Raw genomic sequence first — 16,815 nt, forward strand, 5'->3', positions numbered from 1 at the left:
ACATATCATAAAAAAAAGCATCATGTTTATCATGTTTTTGGTGGAGGTTGTCTGCCTCAACACAAATGTTTCCTGTAAAGTTTTTAACTCAGACCTTATCCTAAATATGTTGAGTTGCTTAATGCTTACCTTCATTTGGATACAAAATTATACTTGGATGAAGAAAGAAAGAAAATCTGTTAGGACGGTCACAAATTCTATGTAGAGAAAATACAGGGAATGAAAATGTTTAGAGACACATTTGGAGAAGACACCTTTTGTCTTAAAAGTCCACCAAAAATGTGGGAGTGGGAGTGGTTGTTTGGTGTGCAAGTACTGTTGTGCTAGTGGGGGGATGGGAGCAAGATTGACATAACTCAAACCATCAAACTGGAGGATATTGACATGTTGAGAGTAAACCTGTATTACGTTACTGCAATCGTTTTAATATTTGACATTTCAACAGATGGTTTTAATTGGAAACAGGCCGTAGACAAGATTTTAGAAATACGAAAGGCAACCTGGTGACCCAGTGCTTTAAGACGCTGACCCATGTGGTCAACTGAGGTCAAGAATGTCAGCCCACAACAAAACACCCCTCCCCCTTCAGGCTCCAACATTTTTCAAATATCTGTTAACCGTTGAATCCTTTTTCTGTTGTTTATTTGAGGGTCTAAATGCCATTTCACTAGTCAAATCCTGGTGGGCAAAACACACAAGATTTCTTGCTTATTTATTTCTTTAATGTTGACTTAAAAGCAGGCAAATGTATTGAGACTAACACTACGGGAATTAGCCTATAAAATAACCATCATGTGGAAGTTTTAAGCTGTACAATGCAGTAGTGAAATGTAACTGTAAGTACGTTTACTCAATTTTGAGATACTTAAGTACACTCATTTTATGCTATTTTACACTTTTATTCCACTGCATTTATTTACCAGCTATAGTTAGTTATTTTGCAGATTGATATTTTATATACAAAACATATATATGATTTATATGAAATACAATTCCTTGTGTGTCAATTAAACTACAGAACATAATATATAATTGTTATATTTAGTTCTGCTTGTACCAGCTGCAACATTTAAATGTTCTTGACATGATACTGTATCAGTAATAATAATCCAATAATATAATGTAACATGAAGTCCATTCTTTATGCATAATGACCACTTACACTGTTGAAACTTTAAAGCTACAGTGGGTAGAAATGGAGCCAATATGATTGAAAAAAGTTATTTTCATTTTACGGTCATCCTTATATATCCTGACAGTAGTGCATGAAACAGGTAATCTGAAAAAAAAAAAAATCATGTTCCTCTGTGTCCTCCGGTGCTCCTAATGACATCTGCAAGATTTCACAGATCGGAGGGAAACAACCAATCAGAGCCGAGCTGGAGCCTGCCGTCTCTGAGCAGCTGTCAATCACTCGCAAACTCTGATCAAACGGTCAAACTAGGCAGTGCTGATCAAATATGAATCAATATTCTGTTACTGTAATGCCTATTTCTCGCCTAAAATGTTTTCAGAAACATCTTGTAGTGTACCGTTTAGCTGTAAAATGAGAAAGTTTGTGACCCGGCAGCCATGTTGAGATCAGTTGAGGAAATACCAAGCACCGTCCACCAGCCGGAGCACAGCCAGTAGGAACACACAATAGGAACGCTGTCTCTGAAATGACATGAACCACTAGAAATGGTCAAAGTCTCTAGATTTTTTTTAAAGCCTGAAAACAGAGCCATGAGGAGGTGTAGAAGTCTCTCAAAACACTTGAATTATAATATGCTGAAAGGTTGTTATGGCTTTTTTTTGCCAAATGATGCCAAAAACATTCTGCCTACTGCAGGTTTAAGTAACATTTTGAATGCATGTAATTTAGTATTTCTATATTGTGGTATTGCTTTTGTTTATATGAATGATCCTAAATACTTCCACAATTTAAAGAATAAACTCCCTGAAATACCCACTTGAAATACAAAGGAAATTCCCTTCAATGGTAGCTACAGCTTTGGATTTAAAATTAATAGTTACTGTTGTACAAGTGCCAGATTTTGATAGAGCTCCTGTTGCACTGCAAAGCCTGTCACTTCTCCCTCTTTATGGAAGTTTTGATTGGACTTTATTAGTTGTAACCCACAGAAGACATTCCACAAATATGTAGCATGATCTGCAAATATTTCACTATCCACAAACATGTATTTTTGTATTTGTGTTGTGTTAAGTCACATCCACATTACTCTGTAAATACGTATTTTAAGGTTTACAAGTAAAGTGATATCTACACATTTGTGCATCTATTTCGCATTTGCAGATCGCTTCCTGTGGATTTATGGGCCACATGACATTTGCGAAATAGATGCACAAATGTGTAGATATCACTTTACATGTAAACCTTTAAAATACATATTTACAGAGTAAGTTATGCGTAATTGAAAATCACCCTGTATTTTTGTGAAATTTTTGCAGATCATGGTACACATTTGTGGAATGTCTTCTGTGGATTACAACTAATAAAGTCCAATAAAAACTTCCATACCTCTTTACCACTGTTTTTTTCCCCCTTTTACTGTGAAGGCCACATCACCTAACTTCCTGCATCATCCTGGCTGCCTGTTGCTGGCTTGACTTGGCTGCATCCATCACCGATGTCGACGTCACGGCTCTGAATGATCGCCCTCTCTGCTCCTCGTCTCTCCATCAGGGCTGCAATCAGAGACATCTACAGGGCATTACTACCGACAGACAGACAGCAGACTACCAGGTTAGCACCAGTTTGTTTTCCTGGAATAAACAAAACAGACAACTGCAGATTGGGATATTAAAAGATCAAAAAAACAGTTTGTATTGCAACATGAAATTAGGTAAGAGAGGGTGATCAGTCGGTCAGTGTGGTAACAGGATGCCGAGCTGGGTCAGTGCTTGTTGACACTCTGTTGACACAGCACCGGTTTGGTGCCACATTAAGGGAGGAATGCACACAGCTGAAAATATCAAACCCTCACTGGTACATAGTATTTCAACATGCTGGCCTGGAAGTATCAACTTTACTCCCTCACAAACATCATGCATTATGTAACACGTGTTTATTTACTCCCCTCCATAGCTGAACAAGTAGCCTGGGGAATTTTCCAGCTCCCAACATAACCTGTTTGCACTGTAACCTTTCTGTAAATAGTCCTGTGTGTGTGTGTCCATGACATGGCGAAAACAAAAGGGGGGTCCAAAGCATAGGGATTTACTGCCATCTACTGGTTATAAATGTGTCTCTACATGATCTGAATCTAAGGATTTCTATAAAAAAGTAATTGACAAAATGGGCCAGGACAAAATTAGATTTGGAAAAACCATGTTTTATTTTGTAAATGGGTTAGCACTCAGACTGTACACAACAGATATTTTCTGAGTTTGACCCAATAAAACCAAAAAGGAGCGTCCAGTGACGAGGGAGCAAGGTGGTCGGGGGGTAACAGCGGTGGAGTACAAGGTGATTAAAGCTTCTTATATATATATACTTCAGATCTGTATTCTCTTGATATTATTATTGTTAAAAATGTCCTGTTTCAGGTGTGGACCACCCTGCTTCCTGCCAGTGTTTCATCCTGAAGTTTGTCAAGCAGGTCGCTCTTGGTGAGTGATTTTTGTACAAAAAAGACAAAAACTAGAAAAAGAAATTCAAAGACCACATTACAGAACACTCAAATAACAACTTGGGGGGGGGGAGGGGGGAGAAATAAAAATGTGTAATGCCAGAACAAGCCCCAAAGGTTAACACTCATGAAATCAATGAGAACTATTTCCCCCATACAAACATGGGCACGTCAATCTGCCTTGTAGTTATACATTATAAAGTACTGACTGAATTCATGCCAAGGCTCCAAAACACCTCCCTTCACTATAGCTGGCGATATATAGTGCTGTGACCAGAGACGGACAGTTTCATACACTACACGTGTTATAATGACCACATTAGTCCATTTATCATACTTTTCTTCTAATAATACAATATATTAAATAAAAAAAGAAATAGGCTAAATCTCTCACGACAAAGCTATGCAGATTATCATAGAAAACTGATGACAAGACAATCTATTGACACACAGGCACAGTGCACAAGCTTGCAGGCAGGAAATGGAAAAGAAATATTTGTCATTTTTAAATAGTACAAAATGCTTTTTTAGAGTTTTCATTTTTTTTTTCCGCTTCAAAAGCCCAACTCAAAAGCCAGACCTTTGAGCTGCTTTAATGTGAGGAAGAAACGGTTGCTATCGTAGATGTTGTTGCCCCCCAAAAAAACAAATACGTAAATTTAGCTCAAGATCACAAGATTCTTCAACCCGTGGCTGAGAATCAGCAGTTCTGCTGGCAGTTTTTATCTTTCTAAATGCCGTTTTTTTAATCAAATACATTTTAGTAATGGATATTTGAACCAACACTGTGGTAAGGCAGTGACAGACTGAATATGTTTGATCGTAAAATGGGCCAAATCTGATCTGATGTGTTGTGTGGGATTCTCTCAGTCTCTTTCCCCCTGCAGCCGGCTCTGGGTTAATCCTGTATTTTTTATAACCATAACAAATACGGTTATAATCCAAACATTGAAGTCAGGCCTGTGTTTAATCGATGCCAGCGTATCTGTGAGAGATGAAACATCCCTGTAACAGACGAAGTGAAACAATAAACCTTGTAAACAAAAACTTTACAACCACTTGCAGGTCAGACATGCAGAACAAGCTATTAAATGAGACAAGCCCACAAATTAAGAGTCCGTACTAAAAAGAAATGCAAACAGTTTTTAACGGTAGGACATGAAAATAAGAAAAATAATTTCTATATATAGTCAGGTTGTGTTTTTGTTTCTTACATTTCTGATAATAATCCAATACTTGCAATTCAAACTAAAAGCACAGAACAGAAAGTCTAATTTCATATATGTAACAAGCGATCATTAGAATAAGAGATTGTCCTTAATCGTCCTGACCGGTTAAATAAAATAACAATAAAAAAATAAAATGAATCTCTTATGATCTAAAGATAAACTCCTTGGGTGTAGTAAACATTTCATGAATGAAACCAGAGAGCGCAGTCAAAGTGCGGCTCTAACCAATCGACACGTGCGCGTGTGTGTTGTTTCGAATATGTAGTTAAGGGCACTGGAAATCAAAACTCCTGCAGTGTTTCTCGCTCGTCGTCGCTGCTGCGGCTGCAAAATGTTTTGGATCGGGGCAGGGGTTTTCCCCCGGCCCATCATGCTTTGCTCTCGGTGGTATTTGTCTGTATGACACTGTTGTGTTCTGCAGCGATCTCCGTCAGGGCGTTTGATGAGTCTGCCTCCTCCAGCCTGCCTTTCTCATCAGAAAAAATCTTCCTGCAGTGGAAAAAAAGGTAGAAAGTGCAAAATTAGAAATCTGGTCATCTCTGGGTAGAAAACAAAAATATCTCAGCAAAGAAACACTTTAGTTGTTTAACCATTTATTCTCAATGACACCTTCACCCAATATGTAAGAAGACGCTGTTTGTGTTTAGAGGTCTTCTTACATATTTCTTCACCACCTTGACAACAAAATTAAACAAACAGATAATGACATACCCGTTGATTCATCTGGTATCGACTAGCCTTCTTGATCTATTATCTATTAATCAGTTCTACTTCAAAGGTACTAGGATGGAACAGTAAATGAGCTCTGGGCTTGTGGTATGCGATATCCATGTTCATCTTCTAGCAGTGAAGCACAGTATCTAGATCCTGCCTGCAGCTCTTCTCCTCTCTTCTGCAGTTCAGAGCAGGAAAACACCGTCTAGCCTCTGTTCTCTCTAGTAGAGGTGGTGAGGATTTAGGCAACACTCAGAGGCAAACAGTTACTGTCTGAGACAAAACACTTTGTCATTGAAGTAAAGCCCCTTTCAGACATGGAATATGTGACATTACTGGCTTCATCTATCTGTAAGTGATACCGTTTTATCATTCAGACATACCGTACATAGGTGTCCGTTACTGCCTAATTTAATCAGGACAGGCCTGTTAGGGCAAAAGCCACATTAATGCTTGTGCAATATTGCCATCTGGTGCACGAGAGGGAGTAGTGGCACCGCTGAGTTGGAAAGCAATGATATCAAGGAAGAAAATGTTTTCTGTTATTTAACAGGCTCCATCAGTGATTGATTTTACAATTTGTTTTCCTGTTGAAGCCTTAATTAACTGTCGTGAGTGAGCAAGAGGGATGCTCACCCCCCATTGCTTTCAATTTCATCATTTATTAGACAATTCTCCTGTATATTTTCCGATGTCCAACAGGTCTAATTATTGGGGTTATTTAAAAAACAATTTCGTCAGAAAATCTCATTTTTAGAGACTGAGGCGAAAAGTCTCAGCAACTTAAAGGGATAGTTTGGGTGTTTTGAAGTGGGGTTGTATGAGATACTTATCCACAGTCAGTGTATTACCTACAGTAGATGACAGTCAGAAATCCACGTTTGGAGAAACAGACAGGATTTACTGCACGTAAGCTAAGCAATGTACTGCTGTGGACGGGGCCGGTAGCAGAACATATTTTAGCCACCTAAAAAAAAATCTGTTTATGTGTATGCTATGTTTAGCTGTCTCAGTTAAAGTTATTGAGTGTACAGTTAAACTGATATTGATTTTTTTAGGTGGCTAAAATACGTTATCAATAGTCAGTTAGATGGCAGTTGTCACGCCCCCAGTTTGGAGAAACAGGATTTACCGCACGGAAGCAAAGCAATATATTGCCGTGGAAGGGACCAGCAGCAAAACGTATTTTAGCCACATAAAAAGATCAATATCAGTTTAAGTGTACGTTGTATTTAGAATATTTTCACCGGTTTACCTTGCCATGAGACAGCTATACAGTCTGACGGGGAGCTGAAGCCGTTGTATCCGTCTGTGCTTTCGGTAAAATTGCTGTTTTTTCAATGGAGTCTGGTGGCTTTGGTGAGAGCATAGATGGATACAACAGCTTTAGTTCCCCTTAAGAAGGGGCTGTCTGACAACAACGTAAAGCAGTGAAAATATTCTAAACATAGTGTACACTTAAACTAATTGATTTTTTTAGGTGGCTAAAATATGTTCTGCTGCCAGCCCCGTCCACAGCAGTACATTGCTTTGCTTACGTGCAGTAACTCCTGTCTGTTTCTCCAAACTGGGGGCGTGCCGACCGAAATCTGCTGTAGGTAATACACTGACTATGGATAAGTACCTCATACAACCCCACTTCAAAACAACCAAACTATCCATTTAACTATGTCTCTCCAGCCATTATGTTAGGCTCAAACAGAGGTAGTTTGCATGAAGTGTTGTCCAACCACGATAGAAGGTGGAGAGTAGGGGGCGAGATGGGGAAAATAAATATGAGGATAACGCGGCACACTTTCAGACCGTCTCTGCTGGAGGGTATTAATAGTGATGCACACATTTGTAAAAACAAAGAGTGACAGAAATAGTTGTGTAACAACTGAAAGAGAGCTTGAGAGAGAAAAGTTCAAACCCTGCTTACTTTCTCTCCTCTGCACGTCGGGTTGTCAGTTTCGATTAGTTTGCCGGAAAGATGCGGGGGGTGGGGTGGGGGGTTTCCGAAAGCTGTTCGACAGATGCGCTTGTCGGATTGTTGAAGCACACTGGCAGCTTTAATCTGACAGCGTTTAATTCAGACTTGTGCCGTGTTGGACGTTTCACAGAAATGTTACCGGGCTAGTGATATTGTCCTTGTGACTTTTACGCTTACTCAGACATGAGACGGACATTTAAAATTGCCTTCGCATTTCTGTAACAAGGTGCATGTCTGAAAGGGACTCAACTGTTCTTGTGGTGAATGTTGCAAAAGTGGAGACCCCACAATGGAGAAGTGTTACACACACAAGCATAAAGAACAGAACCATCATGTCACTCGTTTACCACAATCCACAACAACTTAATTAACCCAATGTCATTACCACAGTTTACCATTACAATATTTCATATTGTGTGGTCAATGGCAAGATGCAGTGGTGAATGAATGGGCATACAAGTTACACACACACACACACACACACACACACACACACACACACACACACACACACACACACACACACACACTCACACACACACACTCACACACACACTCACACTAACACACAGATAAACCTCTAGAGGGAGCCGTACTCATCGTTGACAGGAGGAGCAGTCTTGGCCAGAGTCTCTGACGCCTCCAGAACTGGGCCTGAGGGGGGGAGGTCTGCTCCGTTTCCATTGAGCAGAGAGGGGGCAGAGGCCGGGCTCTCTAAGCTAATAAGGTTTGCGAAAGGCAGGGAGGGTCTCTCGGTCCCGTTTGTCAGCTCTTGCTCTAAATCCGCACTTTTGGGCCCCACGCCGGGGGTCAGGAAGTCGTACGTGTATGGCGGCAATGTGAAGAGATCATTTGAAACCGGCGCCTCGACACTGGCGTAGGCAGGAGTAGAAGGAATAGCAGTAACAGGTAGGGGACAGGGGACGTCCGTAACTAGAGGAGCAGATTCTACAGCATCCAGGACTTTAAGAGCGCCATGGATCCCTGAAGGATAGCTAGTCGCAGCATCTTTGGCAGTGTTATCAACAGTTTGGTCAGCAGGTTCAGTGTCAAAGGCAGTAAGGCTACTCCCACTAGGATCTGTTGGATTTGAATCAAGGTCTGGTTTTGGAGGGGCAGTGGTTGCTAGAGGGGCGGCAGTGTGCGCTGGCGTCTCGGTGTCTGAGGCTACAGTGTGCGGCCGTATGGGAAGCTTTTTGACTGGTGGCCTTGGAGCCTGTTTCTTGGTGTCGAGAGCGGGAGAGGGCGATGAGGAAGACGCAACCAGTGGAGATACAGGCGGGCTAGCTTTAGCATTCAGAGCGGCAAGTTTAGGAGAGTGTCTGCGCTTCGGTGGTATCGGTGTCCCAGATTTTTGAGGCAGTTCGGGGGTAAAAGGAGGAGGGGTTATTTTCTCCTGTTCTTCCAGGGTGTCACATCCTCTTTGTTCTACTAACGGGGCCATTTTAGCTTCGATGTCAGAGGTGAAGATGAGCGGAGTCGGCGGGGGCGTGCTCGACTCCGGAGTCGGAGCCGGGGCCAGGACGGGGGTGGGTGAGGGGTCGTTGGCCGGGGTGGACAGGCTACAAGTGAGGGTAGTGGACTCGCTAGAGGGGCTGTCCTGAGCGGGGTCAATTGTTGCAGTGGCTGTGTCAGAGTTGGTGGCTACGGAGGAGAGGGTGTCCAGTGCCAGAGCAGCAATGTTAGCCGCCAGCCTGAGAGAGCAGGGAGAGAACAGAGACACACAGACTAGACACCAGGGTGACTGTGACAGAGGAAGGGTGGCTCGGACGAGAGCATGCAGAGGGATTAGTTGGCGTTTAGAAATTCACACAAACGTAGACAAAAGCAACTTAAAAACAGCAAATATTAAGCCTAGTGAGAAAAAGAAACAAAGAAAAAAAAGAGGGTTTCATGCTGTGAGTGGACATCAAAAGGATACATCCCATACACACACCAACATGGAGTACGTTGACTAGGAAAACTAATGTACTAAAAAAAAGAACCAGTCTTCCTGCAGAAAGCTACAGCAGAACCACCTATAAAGGGTTAAACAGTACCAGTGACAATCTCATACTGTATCATCTGATTGTTCCAGACTGCTGATAATGAGAGATGGCTTGCTGAGGTTGGCTTCATATGAGTTGACCACACTCTAGAGGACAAAAAGCCTTTCTGTGTCTTTAACTGGTATTGCTTCAACCTTGATACAATGAGACAGAAAATCTCCAAAGGCTGGAGATGAAACACAAAGTGCAGTAATCCCTCTGAAAGGGAATAAAAACAGAAAAGCCACATAGTTCAGTGGACTCCACCCCAGAATGACCTGAACGTTTTTCAAAAAAGGGTCAAATTTGTCAAGATAATTATTCTTTGAAGTGGAGTGCATTGTACAACAGCTACAACGACTTGAGCGGGAAAAAGGCCGTGTTGCTGTACGTCGGTTTTTACTCACTCTGGCTCCGTGAGAGGAGTGGTTTCATTGGGTTCCGTTGGTCCTGCTGCGTTATGGTTGGCTGTGCACTCGTCCTCTGTTCTGACTTCCACTATTGGCTCTTTGGACTCATCTTTCCTGCAGGATAGAGAGACATCAACAGATTACCTCATAGAACGGTTATCATGTCTGCCACAATGAGCAGTGAGAAAAGGTTATATAAGTGGCAGTAGAGTTGGGAAAAAAGAAAATCCATTCACCGGTGTATCACGATTTTGAAATTGATTTTTTAATTCCAGAATCGATATATTTGCTTAATTTGAGTCTATATGGAGGTAGAAGACAGTTACCGCTTTTATTGTTGTAGTCAGAGTAACGTGACGTCATATCCGTTCCGTATCTTTCAACCAAAACTAACCGCAGTTGGAAACAGCGAGCCGAAACGAGAAAGTAGAAAACGGCAGAGGGTCCACGTGGATACGACCTGCACCCGCACATGTTAAATCCAAAGTGGTAAACACTACACATACAGTAACGTATGGAAACACTTTGGGTTTCACACATTGTCAGAAAAAGCAGAGCTAGACATCACGGCTAAAGCGGCATGCTAACTCAGGAAACATTAACGTATTGCGGTAACATGTGGTGACATTTATGTTAAATGCATTCAAACGGCTCTGATGGAGCTGACCATGGACGTATAAAGAGAACGGAGCTGACGGTTCGTGCTAGCGACAGACTTGGCAAAGTTAGAAGAAGTATACTCGTGTGACTACGTCTGGTTTTCAAAATAAGGTGTTAACAAAAGGAACTGTATATACAAAATACATATATGGAAATAAGATTGATGGATTATCTTCACCAGAAGTATAAAACATTACATGTCCTTTTATAAATTAAAAGAAAATACCACTAATTTGTGAGGGAAATGTATTAATAAATAATGCCAATGACAATCACAGATATATTTGACTTCAGGCCATCTCTGACTACATACTGTACATGCTGAAAATCAAACATTTTTACTGTATTAATTTAGATATTTTCCAAAGTAAAAGTCCCTAGAAGTGTATGATTTAACTTTTTCCCATGGTCTAGTGTTAAAAAAGTTAACAAAAATCACAATAAATCGTAATATCGAATTGCAGTACTTGTAGAATAGCAATACTTAAAAATCCCAATACATATGGAATCGGGAGATAGGTGTCCCAGCCCTAAAGAGCAGTAGACAGTAATTATGTCAACACAGACTGTGAAGGGATTATCTTTTCAACTCACAGTCTGAACATTTGAGTCGTCTAACTCATGCGAAGACGTACGTGTGGCTGAATGTAGCACGAATCAATACGCAATGCAACTTCCCACTCAAATTGATTCAAAAGTGCCTTATTGTGCACATGAGAGTATTTGTTCAATGCTTCACTTAAACCCAGCATCCTTCATATTTTCACCGAAGGAGAAATCCACTCTAAAAACTTCATCTCATTTACGGGCCCCCTTTCATTGATTTGTGTATTTTTCCTGTTCCTGCGGATACTTACTGAGTGGACCATAATGCACCGCAGGCACAAGATGTGTTCATTTTGCTCAAGAGGCACAACAGTTTTTTCTTTAATGGAAAACATAAAACCTTCAGCTAAGATTCTTAATCTTCTTCAATGTCAGTCCTTAAAGGCCTTCTGGGGAATGTAGGGAAGTCGCTGATTAAAGTAGAAGTACAGCCGATGAGGTAGACAAAATGTAAACAACAAAAAGATAAACAACAACTTGATCAAAAAAAGAAGAAGAAGCCTGGAATACATTTAACATCACAGATATGATTGATTCAAATAACAGTTAAAAGAGCATCACACACTTTTTGATTTGGTTTTACATCAAATAATTTTCACAAGTCTACCAAAAAAAATCTACATTAGTTAATATTCTTCAGAACTAGAAATATTTTAACTTGCATTATTACACGGCGTTGTTGAATACTCAATTCTGATTGGTTAATCACGTCGTTCTGCAGTCTGTTATTTCTTTATAGCAATGTCTAACAGACCGTTGCTATGGGCGCAGTTCTGATGTTGGACTCTGGCGGACCGTTTTTGTTTCAAATGATTGACTTCTTAAGTCAGTAGTCGTGTAATAAGCAGGATAATGTACAGCTAGCGGGTCATTGTTGTGAAAGAAATCCCTTCAGGGCGATGAGAGTCACCTGTCAGGGTTTCTTTCACAACAATGACCGGCTCGCTGTACATTATCCCTTACTTAATTAATTGTTATGTTTTTTTTGGCCACTTGGGGGCACTGCAACAAGCTGTAAACATAACACTGACATATTGTCACTTAATAAAGTTGTTATGGCTAACGTGTTAGCAAACAGTTGCCTATTTGAGTCATGGTTCTGGCCACATGATGAATGTAAGTCTTAAGCTCCATTTCCACCTACAGTAGTAATAATGTATGATCTGTATCTGGATTAGGGAGGAATTTGTTTCTAACCAGCTGAGTACCCCTCCGCTCACTCCTCCCTTTCCAAAACTACGGTAACGTGAGCCGCCAAGTGCAAAACCATGGCAACGCCGCTCGCCTCACTCAGAGGCCATCCTTACCATAATAACACTGCTTCAGGCGGCTGGCGGTACCGCTGTTTTACACTTTGCAGCTCACGTTACTGCAGTTTCAAAAGCGTGTCGGAGAACTACGGTGGCCTTCAGGTAATGTAAAAAACGCTAACGGCTCTCACGAGAGCCAGTGTTCGGTTTGTCCGTTCTGGGCTACTGTAGAAATACGGCGGTGCAACATGACGGACTCCGTGAAGAGGACCCGCTCCCTATATAGATATAAAGGTAGATACTGTATCTGATCCATTATATAACATTTATTAGAGCAACTTTAACATCTATGTTGCCAGTTTGTGAAAATCAAATGCATAAAAAGAAAATTGGACCATACATTATAACTGAACCTTGATTTTTAATCTGGCCAAATGTAACATCACTGAAAAATGTAATTGCATGTAATTGTTGTCACTGGTACTCACTGGAAGTTTGCCGTGCCCTCCTCCAACTTGTGCCCTTTGGTCCCTGTGCCTGATTTACCGCAGAGGCACATGATGAGGCCACATTTGTTGACAAAGTAACAGGTGACATCCACAGCTAGCAGCAGGAGTATAAATACTACGACGGGGATCCCTGCCCAGAGCATGATGTCCTTGGAGAGCGCTTCCTCCTCACCCATATCTGCCAGACAAGAGACAAGAGAGGGAGAGTGCTGAACAACTGTAGCGTGACACAGTTTTATAGAAAACAGCCAGGAACAACTGAATAAAAGGTGCAGCTATGCTACTGCAACCACAAATACTTCCAGAAAACAGAAACAACTCACCTGCTATGAGCACCGACACGTTCTAGTTGTCTCGGCATGAATTTAGATGCAGTGTGATGTTTGTGTAGACGTTGCTGTCTGACTTGTGTTCAATTATTGATGCAACGGCCATCGTTAAAAACACAGAAAAATATACATCTATATTCAACCCATTTATTTGGTATTAGAAAGAAGAGCAAACCAAAGCGTACAGTGCGTTGCTAGTTACCCAGAAATGCAAGATATTTTATGGACAAAATGAGGCTTTCCCAAATATCACAAAAAGCTATGATGCATCTTCAGTGTTTGTGTAAAGTCAGCTCTCTAAAATAGCCTCTGTTTGTAGCTCAATTTAACTCTTTAGATACCAATAATTAATCAAGATCTGCTAGAGGATAAAACGCAGCTGAGTAAAGCACCGTCCAATATAAATGTATAAAAACAAGTATTTTTGAATGATATTTGATACATATTACATGCTTGAGAAATATCTGGACATATGTCTTAGTAAACACAAAAATAACAATTTCCTTGTGATAATTCTGTACACAGCTGCTTGTCAAACTGTTCCGATATTATTATTATTACAAACATTTTAGGCGTTTCAATTATGTAAACGTTAATGTTACAAATTTTACAGTGCATATGCATAATTTTGTAAGCGATTAAAGAATATAATACAGTGTTTATGTAAACGGACAGGCCCAGCACTCAGCCGTCATTCTGTTCTACGTTTTTTTAATATAACCTCATTTCAATTGCTCTATTGTTCATTACTGTAAACTGGCAGTCCCCTCTGGTGTCTAGTGCTGATGACTAGCTGTGCTAATGCAGAGCAGAGTGAATCTGTGGGAGGCGGGAGGGTTTCCACTGCCTTTGGTTCAGCACGTCTGTCTGGTCTGATCTGAAGCTACACAGCACCCTTTTCTCACCCATAACAGAGACACGTCTGTCACGGACAAAGTCTGTTTTTTAAGGAGTGAAAGTGTCCAGAGAGACAGCCAGGCCAGAGAAAGGCGAGATCTCCTCTACAGTTACGGTGTGAATCCCCCCACGACAACTATGAGAGCAGGAGTACAGTGATGAGGGACAAGATGAGTGATGCCAAAGTGCATGTCACAGATGAACAGCCCTGAGTGGCTGAGGAGCGGCACAACACCGACCACCAAAAAAGCACACAGGGCGAGACGAAAATGTTCACGTGGTCCACCACACCAATGTCCACGACCAGGCAAGAGAGCAGGAACATTGAGAGACGAGATAAAAGAGAGAGAGAGAATAGAGAACAGAAGGAAGGGGGGGAAATGAAGGGAAACAAAGAGGAAAAAAAGAGAAGGATGGGGAAAACAGAGGAGGAGAGAAAGTGAAAATGTGTCAGGTCTGAAAACCAAAAGTGAAAAAAAAAGAAACTGATTTCTTGTATTGAGGGAGGAACACCACATCAAAGCAAAAGCACAGCACAGAGGGGAAAACTACACCGTGTGGACTAGATGGTGACTCAGTGGTGGGTGAGTGGGAAATGCTTTAGATTGGAAAATGAATTAGAAAGGAAGTGAGAGGAAGACATTATGGTCTGTTGCGATGTTTCAGCAAAGCACTCGGTAGTGTCTAGCACCTAAAGGGAATCTGACAAGCAGTGTGGTTTTTTCGTACGGTTGATAAAAAAACCTTCAGCTGCAGTTAAGACCTCGAGGTACAAGTTAATCAGCGGTTATCAAGGTGTTACGCCCCCGTCCAGGGGGGTAGGAGCACAACATAAAAGTATAAAGGTCGTTCCCTCCCCGGTCACCAAACCACAGTCTCAGGACTAATTTGAAGTTTAGTTAAAAAAAAAAAAAAAAAAAAAAAGATTTATTACTCCAACTCAAGTTAAAACAACTAGGGTTGAACCGATCTGACTTTTTTAGTCCCAATACCGATTGCCCAATACCTGGGCTTTGGGTATCGGCCGATACTGAGTATCGACCCGATACCAGTCTGTAATTAATAAGCTGTATGCCTCAATGTGGAAGTGACTGGGATCATTCTTTTGTGTGTAAGACAACCTCAGGCTTGACTTAAACATTGCTTTCTTAACTTTGTAAAACAAAATGTAACAAATGAATACATAAATATAATTTCCTGAATTGTTATTTATTATTAAAATAATAATTCATACACCCGCAGCTTGGTAAAAAATCAATTAAAATTAATTGGAACCTGTTAAAACCTTAACAACCCGTTTTAATGCAGCAACAAATTGGTCAAAACTTACACAGGAATTCAAATTCCAGTCTTTAATGTATATACAGTAGTATATAAACATAGAAGGGAATTGAATAGATCGGCCCCATTGTCACTGATACCTGATTGTCAGTCACTAGATTTGGCTCTCTACGATAAAGCAGAAACGATTATAAAAGAAAATGGCAGTTCCATCTTACCAATGAAGTGCTATCTCAAGCAACAAAAAGTTACGTAATTAAAAAGCCAATTAGGGCATTAAGTCTTTGAATTTGAAAACTGGGTCACAGATTTAAACACAAAGGTTTGGAGGCCGAGGACAGAACGAGGCTGCTGTCAGACTGCTGTCAGACTGCTGTTACAGGACTGCTGGGCACCCGAGCATTTTTAAACAGCAGAGATGATGGATGGACCAATCAGCAGCCGACACACCCCAGACCAAACCCACGCCTACAACCAGTCAAAGAGAGGCACCTGGATGAATTGGAGACAAAGATCCTCACAAAACAGAAAGTGCATCCCAAGTCTCTTAATTGCATGAGGACAGAGCACACGAGGAAATATGTTTTTAGTTACACAAGACATCCTTTCCTCTGAAGCGTCACGTGAAGCGACGTCTGTTTCTGATGACGGCGACAGCTGATCACAGCTGGATCAGCTGTCAGTCTGCTTTAACAGCTGTAGGGACTTATGATGGAGTTTGTGTCTGAACTGTACTAATATTAATAAAGACACAGTTATCACTGGCAGAGCAGCAGTGTTTTCTCTCTGTAACCTGTTATTACCTGTTTAACAAACACCTGCACATGAATAACAGCTGCAGTTTGTATTTATACTGTGTACTGTGTCCTGCTTAGAGGCTCAGGAACCGTTTCTACTGGCTACCGCTAATAGCTTTATATTATTTATTCATTATTAGTGTCTGTATTAATTGATATTCGGACTGAATGGAAATGAAAAAAAAAAAGATCATGAAAAGAAAAATCTTTCTAATAAATGAAAAATGTTGTTTGAGATCCGTTTGTTGTCATGTGTTAAATAGTTGTTTCAGTGACAGGCTGCTTCAGCCGCGGTGTGTGAAGGAGAGATACCGCAGGTCCTTCTGCTGTTGTTCACACCTACATTAAACACAGATAGTAACTAGATGGTGAATCAGAAGATAACTAAAATATTAAACTTTTAATCTGTTATCTGTCTTCACTCCGGTATGAAACTCAGCGAGTTGACGTGTATCAGATCGGCAGGTGCGTCCAATCAACTGATATCCAATAAGGGGGCGTG

General features: G+C 40.9%; 1 protein-coding gene across 21 annotated transcripts in view; it reads right to left on the reverse strand.

Moving 5' to 3' along the window:
* Positions 1-3,314: 3,314 nt before the first annotated feature.
* The window catches only part of ncam1b (neural cell adhesion molecule 1b), a 92,592-nt gene continuing 79,091 nt past the window's right edge, over positions 3,315-16,815 (reverse strand). For 11 of the 21 annotated variants that reach the window (XM_037775607.1, XM_037775603.1, XM_037775606.1 and 8 more), the window contains 4 exons: positions 12,989-13,187; positions 9,982-10,098; positions 8,144-9,241; positions 3,315-5,350 (listed from right to left, as the gene is read on the reverse strand). In XM_037775607.1, coding sequence (XP_037631535.1) covers positions 5,230-5,350; positions 8,144-9,241; positions 9,982-10,098; positions 12,989-13,187 — 1,535 coding nt within the window. In that variant the 3' untranslated portion in view covers positions 3,315-5,229. The other 10 variants (XM_037775614.1, XM_037775612.1, XM_037775617.1 and 7 more) reach the window with 7 other exon arrangements.

The sequence above is a fragment of the Sebastes umbrosus genome, chromosome 7, assembly GCF_015220745.1.
Source record: "Sebastes umbrosus isolate fSebUmb1 chromosome 7, fSebUmb1.pri, whole genome shotgun sequence".
In the NCBI taxonomy this organism is placed as follows: domain Eukaryota; kingdom Metazoa; phylum Chordata; class Actinopteri; order Perciformes; family Sebastidae; genus Sebastes; species Sebastes umbrosus.